Raw genomic sequence first — 19,469 nt, forward strand, 5'->3', positions numbered from 1 at the left:
CAAGCAACTAATGCTGTATTGTACTTCTGTAAATAACTTAAGTAATGAACTCTATCAAGTTTGTATTTTTTTGAACTGAACAGCACACTGATGTCGAGTTCAATTCAATACCTCTGCTTTCACTGTTATTTCTATTTTTTGGGTTTTATTCTGGATTGCCAAAGCCGGCAGACTCACATACAACATCCATTCTTTTACACACTAAAATTTTAATTTTGGATGGAGAAGCGTCTTTTGTTCCAAACACTCTACAAGATCACCACAGGCACAAACTAATCTTCACTTGTTGCATAATCTGCAAGATGCTGGCAATCTGAAAAAAAACCACAACCAAACCCCAAGTAATTAATTCACCCAGATGCTGCAGTGCAGATTACCTAGGATCATCTGGGAGAAAGAATTCTGTGCAGTATAAAGCAGAACAGTGCTGATGAAATGAGTTTGCACTGTGACAGTATTTGGTTTATTTTAATTTCCGGCTACTCAGACAAAACAAAAAAAACCCACCAAATATCCCACCGAAACAGGCTGGTTTCTCTGCAACCACCACAGTCATCCAATTGTGTCTGTGTGTCCGTAAGGGACAACCATGAAAGGCTGCTGTAGCACAGCAAAAAGCCCAGGAGAGCCAAGAGCCTGATGTGCACAGCTTTCACCTGGGATGGGGGAGCAACAAGTTCAAGGCCTGTATTATATCAGAGATGGAGAAGATCCGACCTGCCTTCCTCACGTTCCACATACATGGTCTCACCACCTGGCTATTCATTATCCCTACCCTGCTCTTCTCCAAAATAATTGTTTTTTACAAATGCTTATGCTTTGTTCCAAGGTGGAATGAAAGTGAGCTTTGGTTAAGTTTTTCCTTGTTTCTCAAAAATGTGCAATTCCCATGCAGAACAGGCATCCATGAAGGGCAAGAAAGGAGATACGTATCCATGTGGCACGTTCAATCCCCACTACCAACAGCAGTCACAGCAGCAACCTGCAATTTTAAAGCAGGTTATAAATAGCAAATAAAAAGTATATATTTAAAATATTATCAAAACAAAAAAATACTTCATTTTGGATTCCTTTTTTGTAGGTACACCATCTCAGCTTAGACCCTCTTTTTAAGCCCCTTGCAGTTTTCCATCAATATGATAGCAGTCTCTCCCTCTGTTTTCAAGTGCCTCCAACCAACATTTCCTCCCTCCTTGCCACAATCTGAACAAAACAGCCTGCCATCTACAAAAGACTAAAACAAAATTTCCATTTTGTTTTCCACTACACTTGCAGGAAAGGGATGTCTCTGAACAGCTTCTGTGCAGTCTTCTACAGCCAGTATTTTTAATTAGGCTTCTCCGTCTTGGTCGACATTCCATGCCTCCTCCTTTTTGCTCAGCTGAGGAGGGTGAGAGCAGCTCTCTCTGTAGTTGCTTTAGCAAATGAAAACACTAGACTTCACAGTATCTGGGCAGGTCAGCATATGGTCAGAAATGAGTTTCGCAGCAGGCCATTTTCCCCACCAGGGAATCTTAATGTGAAGAAGATAGAAAATCTCTATGCAGGGATGTAAAATCTTGTGCCAGAAAAGCAGGAGACTTGCACTTGGAAATGGCTGTCAGTATAAGCTTCACATTATTTCCCTATCAAATAACGTCCCATCCCCTCCTACAAACAGCTTTTCCGTAAACCTTTTAATTTTATCTCCCGTATTAAGCCTAAACAGGGTGAGCACTGACTCGGTGAACTGAAAATGTAATGGGCTTGTCTCATCAGTTTACGGCCAAGTTTCATTCAATTATTGTTGCAGAAAAGAATAAGATAGAGTTGAATTATGCTAATAGATAATAAATGTAAACATAACTCCAGAGTACTATTTACTAACTTTAAAGACTACTCCTATAGCAATCAACTTTATAAGGCTCCTGACAGAATCATAATGGTGATAAAACACATGGAAGCATAAGGCTATTTAAACTCTTAACAAAGCCATGATAATACTAACTGTAAATGAGCAACTCCCACAAAATATCATTTAATAATCACACCCTGATAAGATTCAAAGTACATATCACCATTGTTATATGAAAAAAACATTAAAGGGTTTTTTCTTTAACACATGTAGCAACCTAACAGGTTTTAATTACCACACCTACTTCAGTGACGAGCTGTTCCACTCAAACACCCAAACATAATATTTACAACACTGTGTGGTTGTTAAGGATCTTGATGATTGATGGAACCCATTGTGTTGCCATCTTAATAACAACAAATGCAAGTGATTACCAACACAGAAGAGAGAATCTGTGTTTTTATTTTACAACAAAAGGCTGTCCTACAGGGACTTCTTTTCAACATAAACTAACAAACCTGCGCATATGTGAACGTGCTTTAGCGCTTGGCACAGAGAGTAAAAAACAAAGCCTCTGCTGCTTTAAGGACAATGTATTTTTTTGTATTAGCTTAAGAGAACATGAAAGCTGTCAAAAGAGCTGGTGTAGTTTTTCACAATCCTGCAGAATTCATCTTGACCACAAGGATATATCTGAAAACTGCATCAGAAAGATAGCACAGATCTTGTTTCCAAAAAAAAAAAAAAAGAAAAAAAAAGAAAGCAATTGAGTCATTGACTCAAATAGGAATACAATACATTTCCTGGCATTGCTACTGAATATTTATATCAGTGACGAATGAGACTACAAACGAAATATCTTAACATGAAGCTTTGCCTTGTTAACTGCATGATATGCCAAAACACCACCTACTGTAAATCACACGGTTTAAGACCAGTATTTCTTGTTTAAACATGCTACTTGTTCAGCAGAATCACTTGTGTGAACAAGCATACATTAATGTAGGCTAACTAGCACAGTTTCACTATCCAACTGATAAAGTATAATTTAACAACCTCATTATCAGCATTGTAATTTTCAGACTGCTGAAATATCATATTCGTTGCAAATATTATATGGTTGAAACACTTTAACAACATTGCCCATTTGACACTTCTGTCAGATAAAATGCAGATAGGCACTTGTGCATTGATGAACATGCTTTTAATCCTATAAAGAAACTTTCTCTTTCAAATTATAGACATTTCAACACTTGATTTATGAATACCATAATTAAAATCCTTGTGCCTTAAAGAAAAACAAACTCTTCATTAAAACAACAGCTTTCTTTCATGGTTTTATCTTTTTTATATTTGGAGTTTGCTTTTATGTGCTGCTATTAACTATCAATTCACTATGTCATTTCTGACAGCCAGAACCAAACAAGAACATTTCTTTTTACAACCTGGTCAAACCTCAAAGTCTAGGTAAGCACCCAAAGGGATCAGTGATTATTTAAAGCTTCCACAAAGCATGGGGGGGGGGGGCCAGGAGGGGGAAATCTGTTAATTTAACAGGTGGAGGACAGCCATCACACAATTCAGTGCTTCTCGTTTCTAAGAAGGCCAGAAACGCCGTAAAGTCTGCCAAAATTTCTTTCTCCTGTCAGAACCAACAGTTTGGAGTGATACAACTTAAAAAAAAAAAAAGGCAACTGTATTTTCATATGTATTTGTGTAATGATTCTGGTTCAATTTAAATTTAGACAGATCTCTGAAAGGGGAAGGGATTTCTATTTTATCTGAACAAATTAATGCACATCATTCATTATTTCTTACAGCACCCATCAGCAAAACAACACCAGGTTTCAGCTTCCTAAACTCAATGCAATTCAAAATTACACACAATCTCCACTAAAACTACCATTACTGAAAGTGATGCAGTTACACATTAGCATCCCTTCTCTCATCTCTGTCCCTAAATCCCAGAAAAGAACAATTCATTTACAAGTTAAGCAAGTAACCTTGGAATCAAATCCTGAAGCTTGCCAAGACTAGGATCTCCTAAACTATCAATAAGAAACTAATTTCAAAAGAGGGAAGTCCCAAATCGAGTCATTGCTGCTTAAGTCCTGGCCACTTTTACTTAGCTTTGTAACAAATTTGTTTTGCAATTTTACAAACATCTTGAAAAAGAAACTAAAAGGAATAATGGCTGAAAAGGTCTCCCTGATTAATGGCTTGAAGAAGGTCTCCCCAATGGACCTCATTCGATTCTACAGGGCTATCTGACTTTTGGCCACTAATTCCAAAAAGCAAAGAAGTTCCTGAACTCAGCATGACACGAAGCTGAAAAGCTTATTGTGTAAAAGATCAGAAGAAAACACTGTACTTGCAAATAATAAAGACAACTGAATTGAACTACATTACTACTGCTCAGCGGAGGGGCTGAAAATTCACTCCTCCAATATCATCTCTAAGAACATAACAGATGAATTTTGTTATCCTTCTAACAAGCCGTTGTAATGCTCGACGGGGATAAAACAGATCATGCTGCCCTCTTGTGCTAGACATGCACAGAAATCAGCCCCTTTTTTTCTGCAAGTGACATGTGAAGAGGAATATATAAAGCATTCACTATGAAATAGAAAACGTCCACGTCTTCCTACCTTACAGATACTTTGACGTGCATGCCACCCCTTTACTGAGATATGGACAGAAGAGCAAACAAGTTGCAAGAGAGCCAGAATCCACACGCAAAAAAAAACTAAAACAAGTTCTGTCAGCAAATGCAAACGAGTCAGATGTGATAATGCCCAAAATACTAACACTTCAACTACCCATCAAGCTTTTACTATAGCTTTAGCTGTTTTTCACTATAGCTGATGCTGTATAGACATCTGCTGATAAATTTGAATTTCAGTCAGAAATACCTGGTAATTTTTTCTGAATGCTGGATAAGACAATACGCTTTAGTCACTTAGAATTATCAGCTCAATAGGGTTAGGGTTAAATGCTTAAGAAAGAAAGAAATTGACAGTCGTTTATTAGTAAGGTTCTTCTGATGCAAAACATGTAGTAATGTTTAACTATTTTTAGACCCATGCCAAATTACAGAAATGCGAAATCTGTGTACACACAAATATTTTGGGGTGGGAAGGAAGAAAGGAGAGGGGTCCTCGTATTTCTCTTCTCTCTCTGCCATGTAATCCAGGTTCCAAAAATACACTGAAATTCTTCTATCATCTGCGTAACTATTCCCTTTACAACCTTCCCCTCCCTATATACTGCTAATGCAATCTGTAAAGAGAGATCTTGGGCTCATGCCTAAACTGCTTCTAAAAACATGATTTTTTTAGAAATAAATCATCTCATTTATTCACCAAGACTGATTGGATCTACGCTGTTGGGAGCTGACAGACATGTCATGATTCACCACATATTTCCATTTCCTAATGTCGACTCCCTGATGCTGCTCATTACTATGCTTCCCCAATACGAACTACCAAGAGCTTGGGATGTCTATTTATTTAAGTTCCCTTCCTCGACTTTGGAACACAGATCACTGTGTATTCAAAATACTAGCCATGGCATTTTTTAATTGCTGATTGTTTTTGACAAATAAAACAGCAAAATCACTTCAGCAATTGCTTTTGCTAAGGTCTCTGAGACCTCACACAAATATTAAGAACATGCTGGATGCTTAAGTAACAGATCTGACATTGCAATATCAGCGTTGCTAATATGGGATATGATAACTAATAGTTTGGCTTGACTATTACAAACACAAACCTTGAAAAAGGAGCATTTAATAATTTCAATTTCTTTTTAGTATGTCTTTCATAGGCCAGGCATATTAAAAAAGATAGGAAAAACCCACAAAAAATACATCCCACCTCAATGCAAAAAATAGCACGTGATGTTCTAAAAGATAAATACACAGTAAAAAATCCATATAAAGCAGACAATGAAATACAGATATTACAAACGAGATTTCAGAATTGCTACATGCTGCAGTTCTGAACAAGAGCACTGTCTCACATGTCATCTTTTCCCTTTTATTTTTTCCTTCTTCAGAAGATGTGTACATCAGAACAGCAGTACCTTTGCATGCCACCATGACCAAAAGAAAGATGAAGGGAAATATACGCATCCTGAAGTTAATCTTCTATTACAAAATATCTGCTGATTTATAGAAACACACATCTGTAAGTCACAACAGTGTGTGAACACCAGCAATAGGGAAGTTTTATGAACCTCGGTTTTACAATGCACTGCTAATTTGAGCTTCGCAGTACATTATAAAGTGAACTGGTATTACTCTACATTGTTGCTGATGTTCTTACTTTGTTAAGATGAGCCAGGTTTATGGGCAATCTTACATGATGATTATTCCCTCAAAAATACAGTTACTGCATATGTGGCACACACATACATGAGAGAGAGAAGAGGAAAATCCTTGCCTATCTGACAACAGCCCACATCGGCACTATGATTTCTTCTGACGTACGGGCTCTCGCTAGCTCTCCACTAACCTGTCACTTGAGCTTATGGCTTCCCTTCTAATCTTTTGCAGTGGCCTTGAATTTACATTGCCACAGACTTCCAGTGCCAGCAGGCCATGTAACACAGCCTTAAACTTCTGCAGTTGCAGGGTTGTTTTTAAGATTAAACTTATTTTAATCATCATATCATTGTCATGAACTTTTTCCCAACATGAGTATTTTTTTCCTGAAAATATTAACTAATTTCTCTGAAACAATAAAGACATCCCTATATATCTTTACAATCACTAAACGCCTCCTGGAGCTATAAGAACAAGCCAACATCCCTTTTTTTTCCAAGGGAGTGAAGACCATCGGGTTTCTGTTACTCATGTAAGAGAGAAAGCAGTGGCTAGATCAATCAGTACCACTTGCAACTCTCTTCACTCTGCTTTTTTCTCATTTCTTTTGAAGAACATAAGGATCTGGATTACAGTTTTAAATTGCATATTTTATTTACCCTTTTGTGCATTCTGCAAGGACAGTAAGCTAGGCAGTTTCTCAAAATTATGCATTACCACATATGTTTAAAATTATTTTTTAAAAGGGCAAATAATTCACAGGGTTAAGCTTTCAAAGAAAAGCCCATAAAAGGTATCCCCAAAAACACAGGCATACATATTCAGTGTATTGAAGACACCCCATGTAACTGAATCAGAACAGCAACGAAAATACAGGTCAATGTACACCACCAAAGTTACTGACAATTCATTGTTCTGTAGGCTGCATTTGGAGACAGTAAGGTGAACCATCAATAAGCAGTCTGAGTTTTAAATTTAAAAAGACTACACTGTTAAATTTAGAGTGTTTAAGTAAAAATTTAAATTTAAAGAGAAGAAAAAGAACCACATAAATGTGCAAAAACACTATCAAATTGTCATTGCCCAGAAATGGTATAGTTACTGTAATCAAGGGATATATTAAATATCGAGGTATTTTTTACTATTAAACTTACCTATGGGATTTCTGTCAAAAAACAGGACAGGAGCTTTCAAAATGGATTGAAACATTTTGTTGTGCAAATTCTGACCAGAATTGACAAGAACTTGAAACACCAGAAGACTTCTGATTATGCCAAATAGTATTGTAGCCACTGTTAAACCTGAAATTAAAAAAAAAACAAAAACATAAACAGAGCATACATAAAGATACGAATCTTGAGAAGGAAAAAAACCCCCAAACATAAAACTGAACTAAAACCAAATTCTCTTGTCTTCTGCATATAGCAAGAATGCAAACTTAAGCCTAGGGGGACTCAGACTGAATGCAGAACATAGATATACTTGTCACTAGCTTCAGTTACTATCACAGAATCAGTTTAATCAATTTCTCTTTTTCAGCTTAAAAGAATTGGTACTTTATAGGAATATAGGAAATGTCTGTTAACCCATGAAATAAATCTGAATTAAAATCCTCTGCATAACAGCCTTACTAAGAAATTCATTTCACAGTGCCGTGTATAATTGTGGCTTGCAGAGGTCACTGTGAAGATTCAGCACTTGCCAGCAGGTATTAACCAAGTAATATACACATGGCTATTTAGAGACAACCTTGAGTTACTCCCAGTCAGCCAAAACCATTCATGCCATTCTTCCTCTTGTAAACCACACCAATTCATTTAAATTACGTGTATTTCTTTTAACATTTTGTAACATGCACTCTTTATGCCATGTGAAAAAAGAGCCCTTCCGGGGAACTAGTCTGAAGACTGTTTGTCTCTTTTCTGGGCACAACTCCACTTACAAAACGGTGCTACAGGGCAAAAAATGGAAACAAAGAATGAGATTGCTGCTGCTTTGTTTGCTGTGCATGATCTCCAATGTGGCTATCCAAATTCCCTGTCAATAAAGGTGAACAGTGAAGGTGTCAACCTTACATCCGGCAGTGCTTCCAGGCTCCAGGTGATCTGCTTCAGAAAATAAGCATAGCTACCACAAGCCCAGATGCTCAGGCCTTGAGGACACCCTGAAGTTAGACCCTATCAACAGAAAACATGTCCTATCCTAAGGGAAGGCTAAAACTGGACACAATTCAAGAACAGCTATAGTAACAGTGCAAAAGAGGGAGGTTTAAATTATGTGATGTGGTTAAGTTATTCCATCCCGCTTCCTTCTGTATCCACACACGGAAGCAAGAAAACGTGTCACTATTTCATTTCTCTGCTTGCCGTTTATTGCTTACATTCTGTGGGATGCTGTCTTTAGGAAAACAGCACATGGCTGTGATGGGAGCTTCTTTCCCTTGTTCCAACTGCCTTGTCCCAATAGCAGAAGGCGGTACAAGACAACTTTTCCAAAAGCAACTGCATGTACCAAAACAGGAAAGCTGGGTCATGCAAAAAAGGGAGCAAGAAAGGTACATAACAGGAGGCTGTGGTACAGTCCATTCCTAACAGCAGTCTGTGGGAGCAACTGGAGGAGAGGGACCACACCCTGGGAACCCTACATTTCTGTACAACTTTACTCAGGCTTGGAAGCCACTGGAAGCTGTTGGTATGATCCACACAAAACAAAACACCTTAAGAGACCTAACAGCTGGGGAGACATATTTTTGACAAACGAGACATACTCTTAAGTCCTTCACCGGGTCCATCTTAAGCCAAAGGTTTTTGCTTTCACTATTTATGAGTTTAGAACCTCTGTAGGAGAGAGACGTGGGCCCTTTGAACATTTGCTTTATAAAAAAGGTATGGAATTGGTACCTCAGTTCTGGCCAACAGGGTTTCCCATTAACAGAAATTTTACTCTTCCAAATCTTCGTCTCAGAATAAAAACAAGAACTAGGAAGGAACTACTGTAGTGATTTTTTTTCCCCCAAATATTGGGACTCAGAAATAAAAATGTTAGATTATTTTATACTGTTTCAATTTTATGTCAGTCAGTGCTATCTGTTCAACTATTGCAACTATCTCACTAAGTCACCTGAACATTTCAAGATAAAGGTACCTTTTGTTGTTTTGCTATCTAGAACAATTTACACCTTAAAGGATAAAATTTTCTGTAATGTGGTTTAGACTATATGGCCAGAGAAAGTCACATTTGCCACATTCAATCATACTGTGCAGTCCACTGGAACAGTTCACGAAATAAGACATTACACAGAGTAAATAAGAGCCAAGGTTATCTGGCTCCTAAATTGTTGCTTCCCAGGCCGAGTACAGTGTTTTCTGTCAAGCACTTAGATCACGTGGATTCCAGAAAACAAACCAAACAGAAAGTCCTCCACATACTTCTCACCCATGAAGCTGTTTCTGAATACATTCAATGGATATCCTTCTGGCATTTCACCTGTTTGCTCACACCAATCATTTACAACTCCATCAAGAAATTACCATTCTGTGCAAAACCATACATCACTAGGAGTGCTAAACAGCAGAGTCCGAGAGCTTGCACATGATTTTTCTGTAGTAATTTTTACTGTATCTCAGAGCAGTATTTCAAGATGTTTGGATGCCTGAATACAATGATCAACACCCTTTTCTGAATATTCAGAAGCATATATGGTTACCTATTGAAATACATTTAAATGTTTTTTAACAACCTGGTTTGCATACCCACCCAGAATGCTTTTTAAAAACTGGTTCCTTTGCTATGGCACTTCAGAAGGAATGTAGCCATGCCAAGTTTTAGAACAGCACAGAATGAAAATCCATTTCTAATGCCTCTTGCCCATCCATATAATGACTGAAGATTTACCTCAATTAGTATAGACAATAGCTACAATCTTACAGTGACTGACTTTCTGAATACTCAATTCTTAGTTTATTTTCTAAAATCTAGGCAAAGCAAATTAAGAGCCTGAATGTAACCTATTTCTTCTGTTAGATTTTTTGATTTTTAAACTCTGTTTACTGCAATTAATTTTATCAGGAGGCAACACTCAGGCTCCTAATCTGTTAAGATATTGCTCAGCTGCTGCTAGAAATCACATTTTCCCACACTGCCATTGCTTCACACCTCTCAAAACTCTCTATTACAATAAATCAGACAATAAATAGTTCTTAGACACACACACACATGCATGTGTAAATACCTGCATAAATTCCCAAATAAAAGTTAAGGTCTAGATGTTGAGTCCCATTTGTTCCATTATTTCCATTTGTTGTGAGATTCAACTTTTCTTGACGATTTGCCCTGTGGAAATGCATACAGAAGATAACCATCATCAGATAAGTATGTTTAGTTGTTTCTAGATTCAATTCTGTCAAAATCTTCAAAAAATCTCATGTATCGATGTTGTCATGCATCACAACATGAGTAAATGTAGTCATAGTTTACCCTTAGTATAAGATTCAATTCTCCCTCGCCCCAGAAAAAGTAGAAAGCAGAGGAAGATCAAGTGTAATTTGAAGTTTCCTAGAACAGGTACCCTTACCACAAAACCCCATACAACACTGATTTCTATTAAACAAACAGCCCTTGACTGGCAGAAATGACTGGCCAGTTATTATTATCAACTTACCAGTAAGAAAGCCACCAGTCTTGGAGCACATAGGCCACCTTAAGCAAAAGAGACAAACACAAGAATCATCTCACAAAATGGAAAAAAATTTGAAAATTAAATTTCCTTGTTATTCTTTCAAGCTCTGTGGGAAAACATCAAATATTCAGGAAAGTATGCCATCCAGTCTTTCAAGACCAGCAGCAATTTGCCAAGCACATTAGAAGGTGCTCTACAAAGAAAGAAGTTACCTTAAATTACCTTACATGATAGCAAACTAAAGGAAAGCAATATACTTTAGCAAACAAAATATAGTAGCTCTTCCTCATGTATGTTAATTGCACATAAAAGAACTCATTTTTTCAGTTCCTAAATTTGCTACTAGAGATATTCCAAAATGCTTTTTGATTAACAAACTTTCTGATGTCACCAGTCCAGAAATTTGTGTTTACGGGAGATAATGACCAGAAACAGGGTTGAAGGAGGATGAGAGAGAAGAGGGAGGGAAAAACTCCTACTGCCACCTTCCTTCTCTGACGGGAGGTGACTATGAACTTGTAAAAGGGTTATTTATCTCAACATACACCCCTTTTCACGTGAATTTGAAGTTGTGAATGTTCTACTACAGAGATCTGATCTTGTTTTGCTATCTCTCCAACAGACTCAAATCAAGGACAAGGAAAAATTAAGTAATATCTTAAAATATATAGAATTTTTTTTTACAACCCAGCCAAATAATTTCCATTAAATGAATTCGAGCTTTTCTCAGCAGGAAACAAAGAAAAAGGCAATAAGGTATCTTCATGCAGCTTCCTCAACTCACCACTTCTTTCAGTAAGTATCAAAATAGTTTTCCTTGTTTAAAAATTCTTTTACATACCTTCTCCAGTCTGTGTTACACAAAATATTTGCCTATCCTCTTCCTCACTTTCTTATTTTGCTAAACAGTGACTCTCCTTCTAGCTCTTCTCATAACCTGCACTCACCAGCAGACAAGCTGGTCTTTGAACACTTCTGTCAGACTCTCTACTCCCATACCCAATAAATCTCTTTACTCTCCTCAAGTGGAAACATGATGACTGTTTAAGGTTTGTGGAACACTACTTTATACACCTTATTATTTTCTTCTCTGTCTCAAAAACTCAGAATTATAATTTCTGTGTCATATTGTCATCAAAACCATTATTTTACTGAAGTACTAAAGCTGTTGAAGTGCAAGACTTCTCAATGTTGTACCAATATTCCATGTTGACACATAAAATTTGACTGAGTACACTACAGAATTATTAAAGAACACAACACTCCTAAGCACTTTAAATGTCACATCACAGCAAAAAGTATACATTATGTCAAAAAGAAAATTAAAGGAAAAGGGGGGGGGGGAGGGAGCAAACCCAAAATACATTTAATATTATTTGTGGCTCCCAACAACTTACCTGTGCCAGAATATTGAATAGTATGAGTATAAAAATCACAAAGTAGTTTGCTCCTGCGGTGAAATATTTTCTGTAAACTTTAAAGCTAATTTTTCCCTCATGGCGACTTTCCTCTGGCACTGCAGCCACTGTATTGTCACCCTAAAAAAAAAACCCCACAGAATAAAACACATCAACATTTCAGTTACAGATTCAGACTAAGCCACCTGAAAGCCATGGTTCAGAATTAGCAAACAGTTAAACAAAGAGACAAAATGATTATGCACTAAAAACTTTAAAGATCAAACTACAGGTTTGACCAAAAAAGATACTCTCAGTACAGTAATACTGAAAAATCTATTTTGCAAAGCAACACTGTGAGGATTTTATTTGGCACTGCATCACCAAATATAACAAAGCTTCATATATAGCCAGAAATATGTATTCTGATCACTAAACCAGCTTTTTCTTATATACTATCTTCACTCACAACAGCTCCAGAAAATAAGGCCTTTGCCTGGGGAAGATTCCGTTTTCAGAACACAAGTATGTGCCACCCTTCCTTTCCAGAAAAGTATTTAAAGCAAATGCTCCTCTGCAAGTGTGTACCAAGATCAATCAACATATGCCAGGACTTAAAAATTACCCATAAAGGTCCAATCATCTCCTTGTAAGTACCAACAAAGCATCTGTTAATAGGGAAAACGAGTAAAATGGCAAATGAGAAATCACATTAAGCAAACAATGGATGGGGAACAACGAGCAGTGGAATCAACAGACCTGACTCAGATGTGAAAAGAGAAATCCCACTTACCTGCCCATATAAAGTGAGAAGCCTATCTTGGGTCTTTTTTTGTATCTCCACCCACTCCCCACTTTCCTCCAACCACACCCAACAGTTCTAATGCTGCTAAAAATTCTGGTACACCTTTGCAAATTTAAGAGAATTTAAGAGTGGAGTTGCCACTGAGACATTAATATGAGATAAGTTTAATCCTTTTAAGCATAAAACCATTCCTCAAAAAACCATGAAAAAGTCTGTAGCTTTTTTTGTTGGGTTGGGTTTTTTAAAATCTCATTGCTTTTCATTATAGAGAAGAAATAATACATACCCATAGCATAAAGGTGACAATCATCACAGATATACAGGGATTACCTGTTCCATGGATGCAGTGCTAACCCAAGCCTAGCAGGGTTACAGGGATCCTGCACTGTTCTATGTGTATGCAAACGCACGAGCAGAAGGCCACCTCTGGTACAGAAATTTTAGGGCTGGTTTTGCACTGTGCAGACCCAAGAGATATTAAGTCACCTGGAAGTCATATTGGCACCATACAATGCCTTCTGTTTTCAGCAACAAAAGGGCTGGGGAGACCAAAGCAGTGGTGTCCCAGGGTTACTCCCTGAGGGCCAGCTCAAGATCATGTGGGTATGTTTATGCACATGTTAATACTAGCCATGCAAATGTAGACTTTGCATAAAGCTAAGGCTTCTGCATGCACTTCCCAGAACTCAGGATTTCAAAGGAAGTATTAATTTCAGTTCAACACTGCATCAACACACAGAACCCACGAATACAGTGGGCCGGCCCTTTAAAGCACCGCTGTCAGGCTGAAGGAAGCCCAGTGTGGTGTCTTTGGACACCTATAGGGAATGCTTCCAGCATCCAGCAGAGCTGATGAACTGCACAAACTGACTCTGCTGGGTTTGAACACAACGGCACAGAGCTGTGGGCTGCCAGCCAAGCACAGCTGGGTATGTACACTGCGGGCAAGCTCTCACCTGATAATACAATTCAATAATCCCCAATATTCCAGTGCTGCAGGGAAAGCCCATATCAAAATTTAAGTTAAAAACCAGCCAGACAAGAATTGAGACACGTCTATTCTTTGAGCACTCACAGGTGGTTGTTCCACTGCTCCATCTTTCTGTGAGTGCACAGACGAATCCTGGGACCAGACAGAGGACTCCGAGAAGGTTCGGTTCCGGGAAGACTTCAGGCTGGGGGTTCCTGGAACCGACGGAGGTTCTGTCTCCTCATCTTTTTTCAAAAGGGAAGCAAAGTCGATGCCAGATCTCAGGAACTCTGCATACGTACCTTTCCCCACCATTTTACCCTACAATTAATATAAACTTTGATTATCTTCATTATACTTTCTGTAAAGGACAATTTTTCCTATCTGTCCTTGCTGTCTCTGGGGTTCTGCAGTTGCTGAGCATACGTCCTACTGCAGTAACTGAGCTGCAACCTCTGTTGGTTTCTCATTTAGAAGCTCTTTATGCTCTAACTAGTCCCCTCCTGGCAGCTAACTGGGCAAAGGAGCACACAAACAGCATGACAAAATCTCCAGTTACAGCCAGGGGAGAATCACCTCCTTGGAGAAGCTGTGGGTGACAGCCAAGACATGTAGCTTTAGGTCAATCCACTACACTACATACATAACCATCAGTCTTTTTATATTACTCCAGTCTAGGGGTAAAACACCTTCATTTCCCAGTCCTGGTTCATTCCAAAGAGTCCTGCAAGGTGCAACAGAGATCATTTCCATACTTCTTACAGCTCTATGACAAACTCATTTCTAAAGAGCTATTGTAACTTTTAAAGAGGATCTGAATGGGAGGAAAAAGATGCTAGTGTCCTTTACTACACCTCTGTAATGCATCAAACGTAATTTCATATATTTCACTACCAACCTTTAAAAAGAAAGTGAAAAAACCCCGAACTGCAGTTCTGCCATTTCCCCTCTACCTCTGAGAATCTGGTACAACAGAGTTTGGAAAGAACCATCACAACGAAGACCTGTTCATTCTTAAAGGCATCTGGGACCATTTCTCATCCTTAATTTAAAAATTACTTTGTTGCAAAATTACCGTACTTCTTAATTCACACGTAAGTGTAAGAAACAAGAATAAAGGTAAAGCATTAACACAGTCTCAAAATTCCCTCACAGTATATTAAACTTGAAGCAAAGGAAATTTAAAACACTAGTTCAAAACAAGACAAAATGTTTGAAGAAATAAAGAGATTTTTAATTCACATCAAAATCAGTATATTAGATTACTGTTATGCATGACAGAATTCCGAAACAGATTTTTCAGGGAAGATATTCCAAGAAAAATCAACTTATTTCATTAATAACTATAAAACTTTAAAAACATATATACTCCTTCATAGACAGAAAATATATTTACAAATTAAAAATAAAAATCTGACCAAAAATTCTTACATTAAAAAATATAAGTACAGACACTGAAATCACTTACATCTTTTAAAATTAGAATCTGATTTGCAGCACGGAGATACTGCAACTGATGAGTGACCAAAACAGAGATCTTCTGATGTAAGGCCTGACAAATACATCTGCAAAGAGATGTAAAAATTAATTAAAAAAAAAGTCCTAAAATATTTTTATTATTTCTGGGAAACACCTTCTACTGAATGAGGAAGTTTTTAAAATAAGAAGATGGCCATGCATTGTTACTGGCTTTATAAAAGCTATACTTCACAAACATGTTTCTTATTTAACTTTTTAAGTTTTCAAGGTAGGGAGAGGAAATTTCATATTTCTCATCTGGAATAACAGAAGAGGAAATAAGATGTTTCGTTAAAATTGTCTTAGACGTTCTCATTACCAATGTATATGTCATAATCTGAATTGCAAAGAGGGCATTTAAAAAAAAGCCTAAACTAAAGGCAAGAGAAAGCAGGGCAAGATACTGTGGAAAATTATGGACAAATACAGATAATAAAAGTAACTTCTTGAGAGGAGTTTCAGAGCAGCTGTAACACTGAGCCACAGAGGGTTCTGGAGAAGTAAACAGTACTACTGATTTAAGCTACATCCAGGTATGTATTGAGGTAAAGAAGTGAGATTCTTGAACCATCTATGACCCTTCCTCACGGATTCAGAGCTTACCTTCCTATCCACTACCTTACCAACAGTTTGGGATTTGGAGAGAGAGGTGAAGAAGGGACTGGCCACACTAGAACCATTAGCAAGTGTAGGTGAAACCCATGAAGTTTTAGTAGAATACATACCTGGTGTCTTTTCAGCAGAGCCTTGAAAGGACACCAGTTCCACAAAATAAAAACAAATGACAACACAAAACCACAGTAGTAGTTTTATGAACCATATAGAAATGGTTTACAAGTGGAGAGATCTGTAAGCACAACAGGGAGAGCACAAGTACAACTCAGATCCAACACTACCAATACTCATTGCCTTCATCCTCACAGTAACAAAGTAGGGAGACAAACCTCTGAGGGGACAGCTCTTTCTCAGCTACTCACTGTCTTAAGAAAACAAGGAAAACTGATACTGTCTAGGACTTAAGTGTTCATCGACACATTAGCATCTTTGTTTGTATTATGAATGCCTTCTTGAAGATCATCTCCCAGTTTACAGAATCACAGAATGGGTTAGGTTGGAAGGGACCACAGTGGGCCATCTGGTCCAAAATTCCTGCCCAAGCAGGGCTGTCCTAGAGCACATGGCACAGGACTGCATTCAGACAGTTCTCGAGTATCTCCAGTGAGGGAGACTCCATTGAGTTGCTGCTCATGCTGTTGACTGATACTGGCACCCATGAACTGGATTTCTAGACAAAATCAAGCAGAAAGACACACTCTGGCAGCACCTCTCTTCAGTATTCAGCAGAAGGGCCAGGTTGAAGCCTGCTCAGAGCAAAACTTTCTGAACTGCATAGAGACCTTGGCACCACACATTTTTCTCGACAGATCCACTCCTGTTGGCTCATTTTTGCTAACATATTAACTCCCATTCGCTAATGTGACAGAGGAGTGCGGCATTTAACACAAAAGAAAAACAAACAAAAGCGCGTGCACACACGAATTCTCTCTCCATCTTCTCTAAAACAAGCCCCAACCAAAACTACGGCAATTCAGTAGCAAAAATTCAATGCAGAAATGCAAACAAGCAGTAAAGGGAGTAAGGCAGAAAAGGAACATGACCTTAACAGCAATGATACCACATTCCTTACTCTGTTTCATACATTCAATTAACTCCCCACGCAGTTTTTAACATCTATATTGTCATTCCTACAAAGACTGTAGGAAGTAGACAGTTAATAATACTAATTAGCATAATTACATGCAGAAAGTATATCACAGTTTTCCAAATAAACTGGGCAGTAAAATTAACTTAAACACTCTTCCTGAAAAAGTTATATGCTTGATATGCAGCATTCAAGGTGCAACTATAAAACCACAATATTCTTAGATGGTCAAGACAACAATTAATCAAAGCATTTGCAGCAGCATGACTACTTGAGCAGTTGCAATTATTTATACACCAAGTTCTTCATGGGAGCATTACTCTTGCATGGTTACTGTCCACCCTCTGAGCCGTCACTGAAACAAACCACAAGGTAATATGAGCACCAGCTGGAGACGTCCAACAAAACACAATGTTCCACAAAACCTATAGAGAGAACTGGACAAACATCAGAGAAGCTACAGGAAAGGCCTAGCAGGAAAGCTGCCAAAAGAGAATATATCAGGTATTCACTGAGAAGTTATCTATCTTTCCTTTATGTAAGTCCCACAGCCCATATACCACTCCAATCACTGATTTTTCTTTGTGCCAAGTGCATGTCTAACAGTTTACTGGGACAACCTAGCCATTAGAAAACCCAATGGCTCAAAACCTTGAAATCTTGCTCCTGAGCCACAGTTAGCCCACTGTACTTTATGTTTGCATTTGAAGAGGGGTGGGGAAGAAGAGGAAAAGAAATGGGTTATCGCAGCATCAGAGCAAACCAATTAGAACTGTGAGAGCTCTAAGTACAGCATCCTGGGTGATCTTGATCTCAAAAGAGTAGGTAAAAAATAACCTCTGTGGAAATTAGTATTTCCACTGATGTATCAGTTCCCTCTTGCAACAATTCACTGGCATAAGCACAGACATGAAAAATTGCAACAAAAGTGTATACTTAGATCTATTAAACAACTCACTACTCAGACAGCTCAATAGAAAATTTTGCCAATTAATATACTGTGTCATCATGAAGCACAGAAGCTGAAAAACTAGTAAAACACTAAGTAAATACTTAACATCTGTTTCAAAACATCTAACCATTTGAGTTCTATGTTCAAAACCGGTTTTTAATTTTTTTTCAATATTCTCTCTCCTATTCAACAACATTCACTCTGCAGCTTAACGTGAGCATTAACTTTATACAGTGCCTTGGCTACCACAGAAGACTGAAGCCAAAGTTCAACCCTGGAGTGAAAAGAGAGGCTCAGCACACCTATAACTGCTACCACCTTTTTACTTGCTGTTTAAAACCCTACAAAATTCACCTTTCTTGTACTTCTCTATTACTCTCAAGAGGCATACTCAGTCTGTGAGCACATTTAATGAATAACAACAGGAAAAATTACTGCACAAACTCCAGTCGCCTTTGCCAACTTTATTACACACACAAATGCACACACACGTGTGCACAATCAGAAAAGATCCAGACAGAGAAGACCCAAAGGCTCTTCAGCCTTTCTTGAGTACAAGAAAAAGGGAGATGAAGGGACTATGACAGTTGCATCCTCTTCCCCAAGTAAGAAGCAATTTAAACTTAAAAGTATTCCTGGTAGATGTTAAATGGGTTGCTCTGCATGTTTAAGCTCAACAAAAAATTCAACATCCTTGAAAATGTATTCCAGACACAAGCTACCTTTGCCATTACACAATTCTACTCTGAAGTCCAAGTTTGCATCCTTTGGTGCCACTTCAATACACTATTTCCTGAAGGTCAGTAGATGAGTTTATAGACTAAGTCTTTCCCCTCCAGAAATGAAAGCAAATTAAAAAAAGATAACAAAAAAAGCGCCCTCCAAATACACTTTTTTTTTTTTTAAAGTAACACATAGTTTTCTGAGTTTTTTTTTCTTCTATTCCTCCCCACTCTGGACACCTGAATGTTCTTGACCACCTGCACTGACTGATGTGTGAAGCTGGTCTGCATTTTTTGGAAGTGCACAAAATTGAAACTTTATTTCAACTGAGATCTTACACCTACAAAACCTAACAGGAGGATTACTTTACTTGTACTGCCAGATACACCACTGATCATAAATCCCAGGGCACAGTTTCCTTAACAAGAGTATGATGTTGTTGAGTCATACTGGATTTGTGATCTATCACACTCTACACTCCTTTTCCATAAAACTACCACACTACTGATCCCTGCTCATTGTGTGTTCATGGACGCAGCACTTCACACTTATCCCTGCCACGTGCA

The 19,469-nt window shown here is 38.0% G+C and overlaps 1 protein-coding gene across 3 annotated transcripts in view; it reads right to left on the reverse strand.

Moving 5' to 3' along the window:
- The window catches only part of ABCC4 (ATP binding cassette subfamily C member 4), a 147,446-nt gene that overhangs the window by 84,355 nt on the left and 43,622 nt on the right, over nucleotides 1-19,469 (reverse strand). For all 3 annotated transcript variants that reach the window (XM_050333155.1, XM_050333156.1, XM_050333157.1), the window contains exons 14-19: nucleotides 15,477-15,573; nucleotides 14,114-14,329; nucleotides 12,234-12,374; nucleotides 10,819-10,856; nucleotides 10,390-10,490; nucleotides 7,313-7,459 (exon numbers count right to left, since the gene is read on the reverse strand). In XM_050333155.1, the coding sequence (XP_050189112.1) occupies nucleotides 7,313-7,459; nucleotides 10,390-10,490; nucleotides 10,819-10,856; nucleotides 12,234-12,374; nucleotides 14,114-14,329; nucleotides 15,477-15,573 (740 nt within the window). The remainder of the gene's footprint in view (nucleotides 1-7,312; nucleotides 7,460-10,389; nucleotides 10,491-10,818; nucleotides 10,857-12,233; nucleotides 12,375-14,113; nucleotides 14,330-15,476; nucleotides 15,574-19,469) is intronic.

The sequence above is a fragment of the Myiozetetes cayanensis genome, unplaced genomic scaffold, assembly GCF_022539395.1.
Source record: "Myiozetetes cayanensis isolate MyiCay16 unplaced genomic scaffold, myiCay2020 scf5-8, whole genome shotgun sequence".
NCBI lineage: Eukaryota > Metazoa > Chordata > Aves > Passeriformes > Tyrannidae > Myiozetetes > Myiozetetes cayanensis.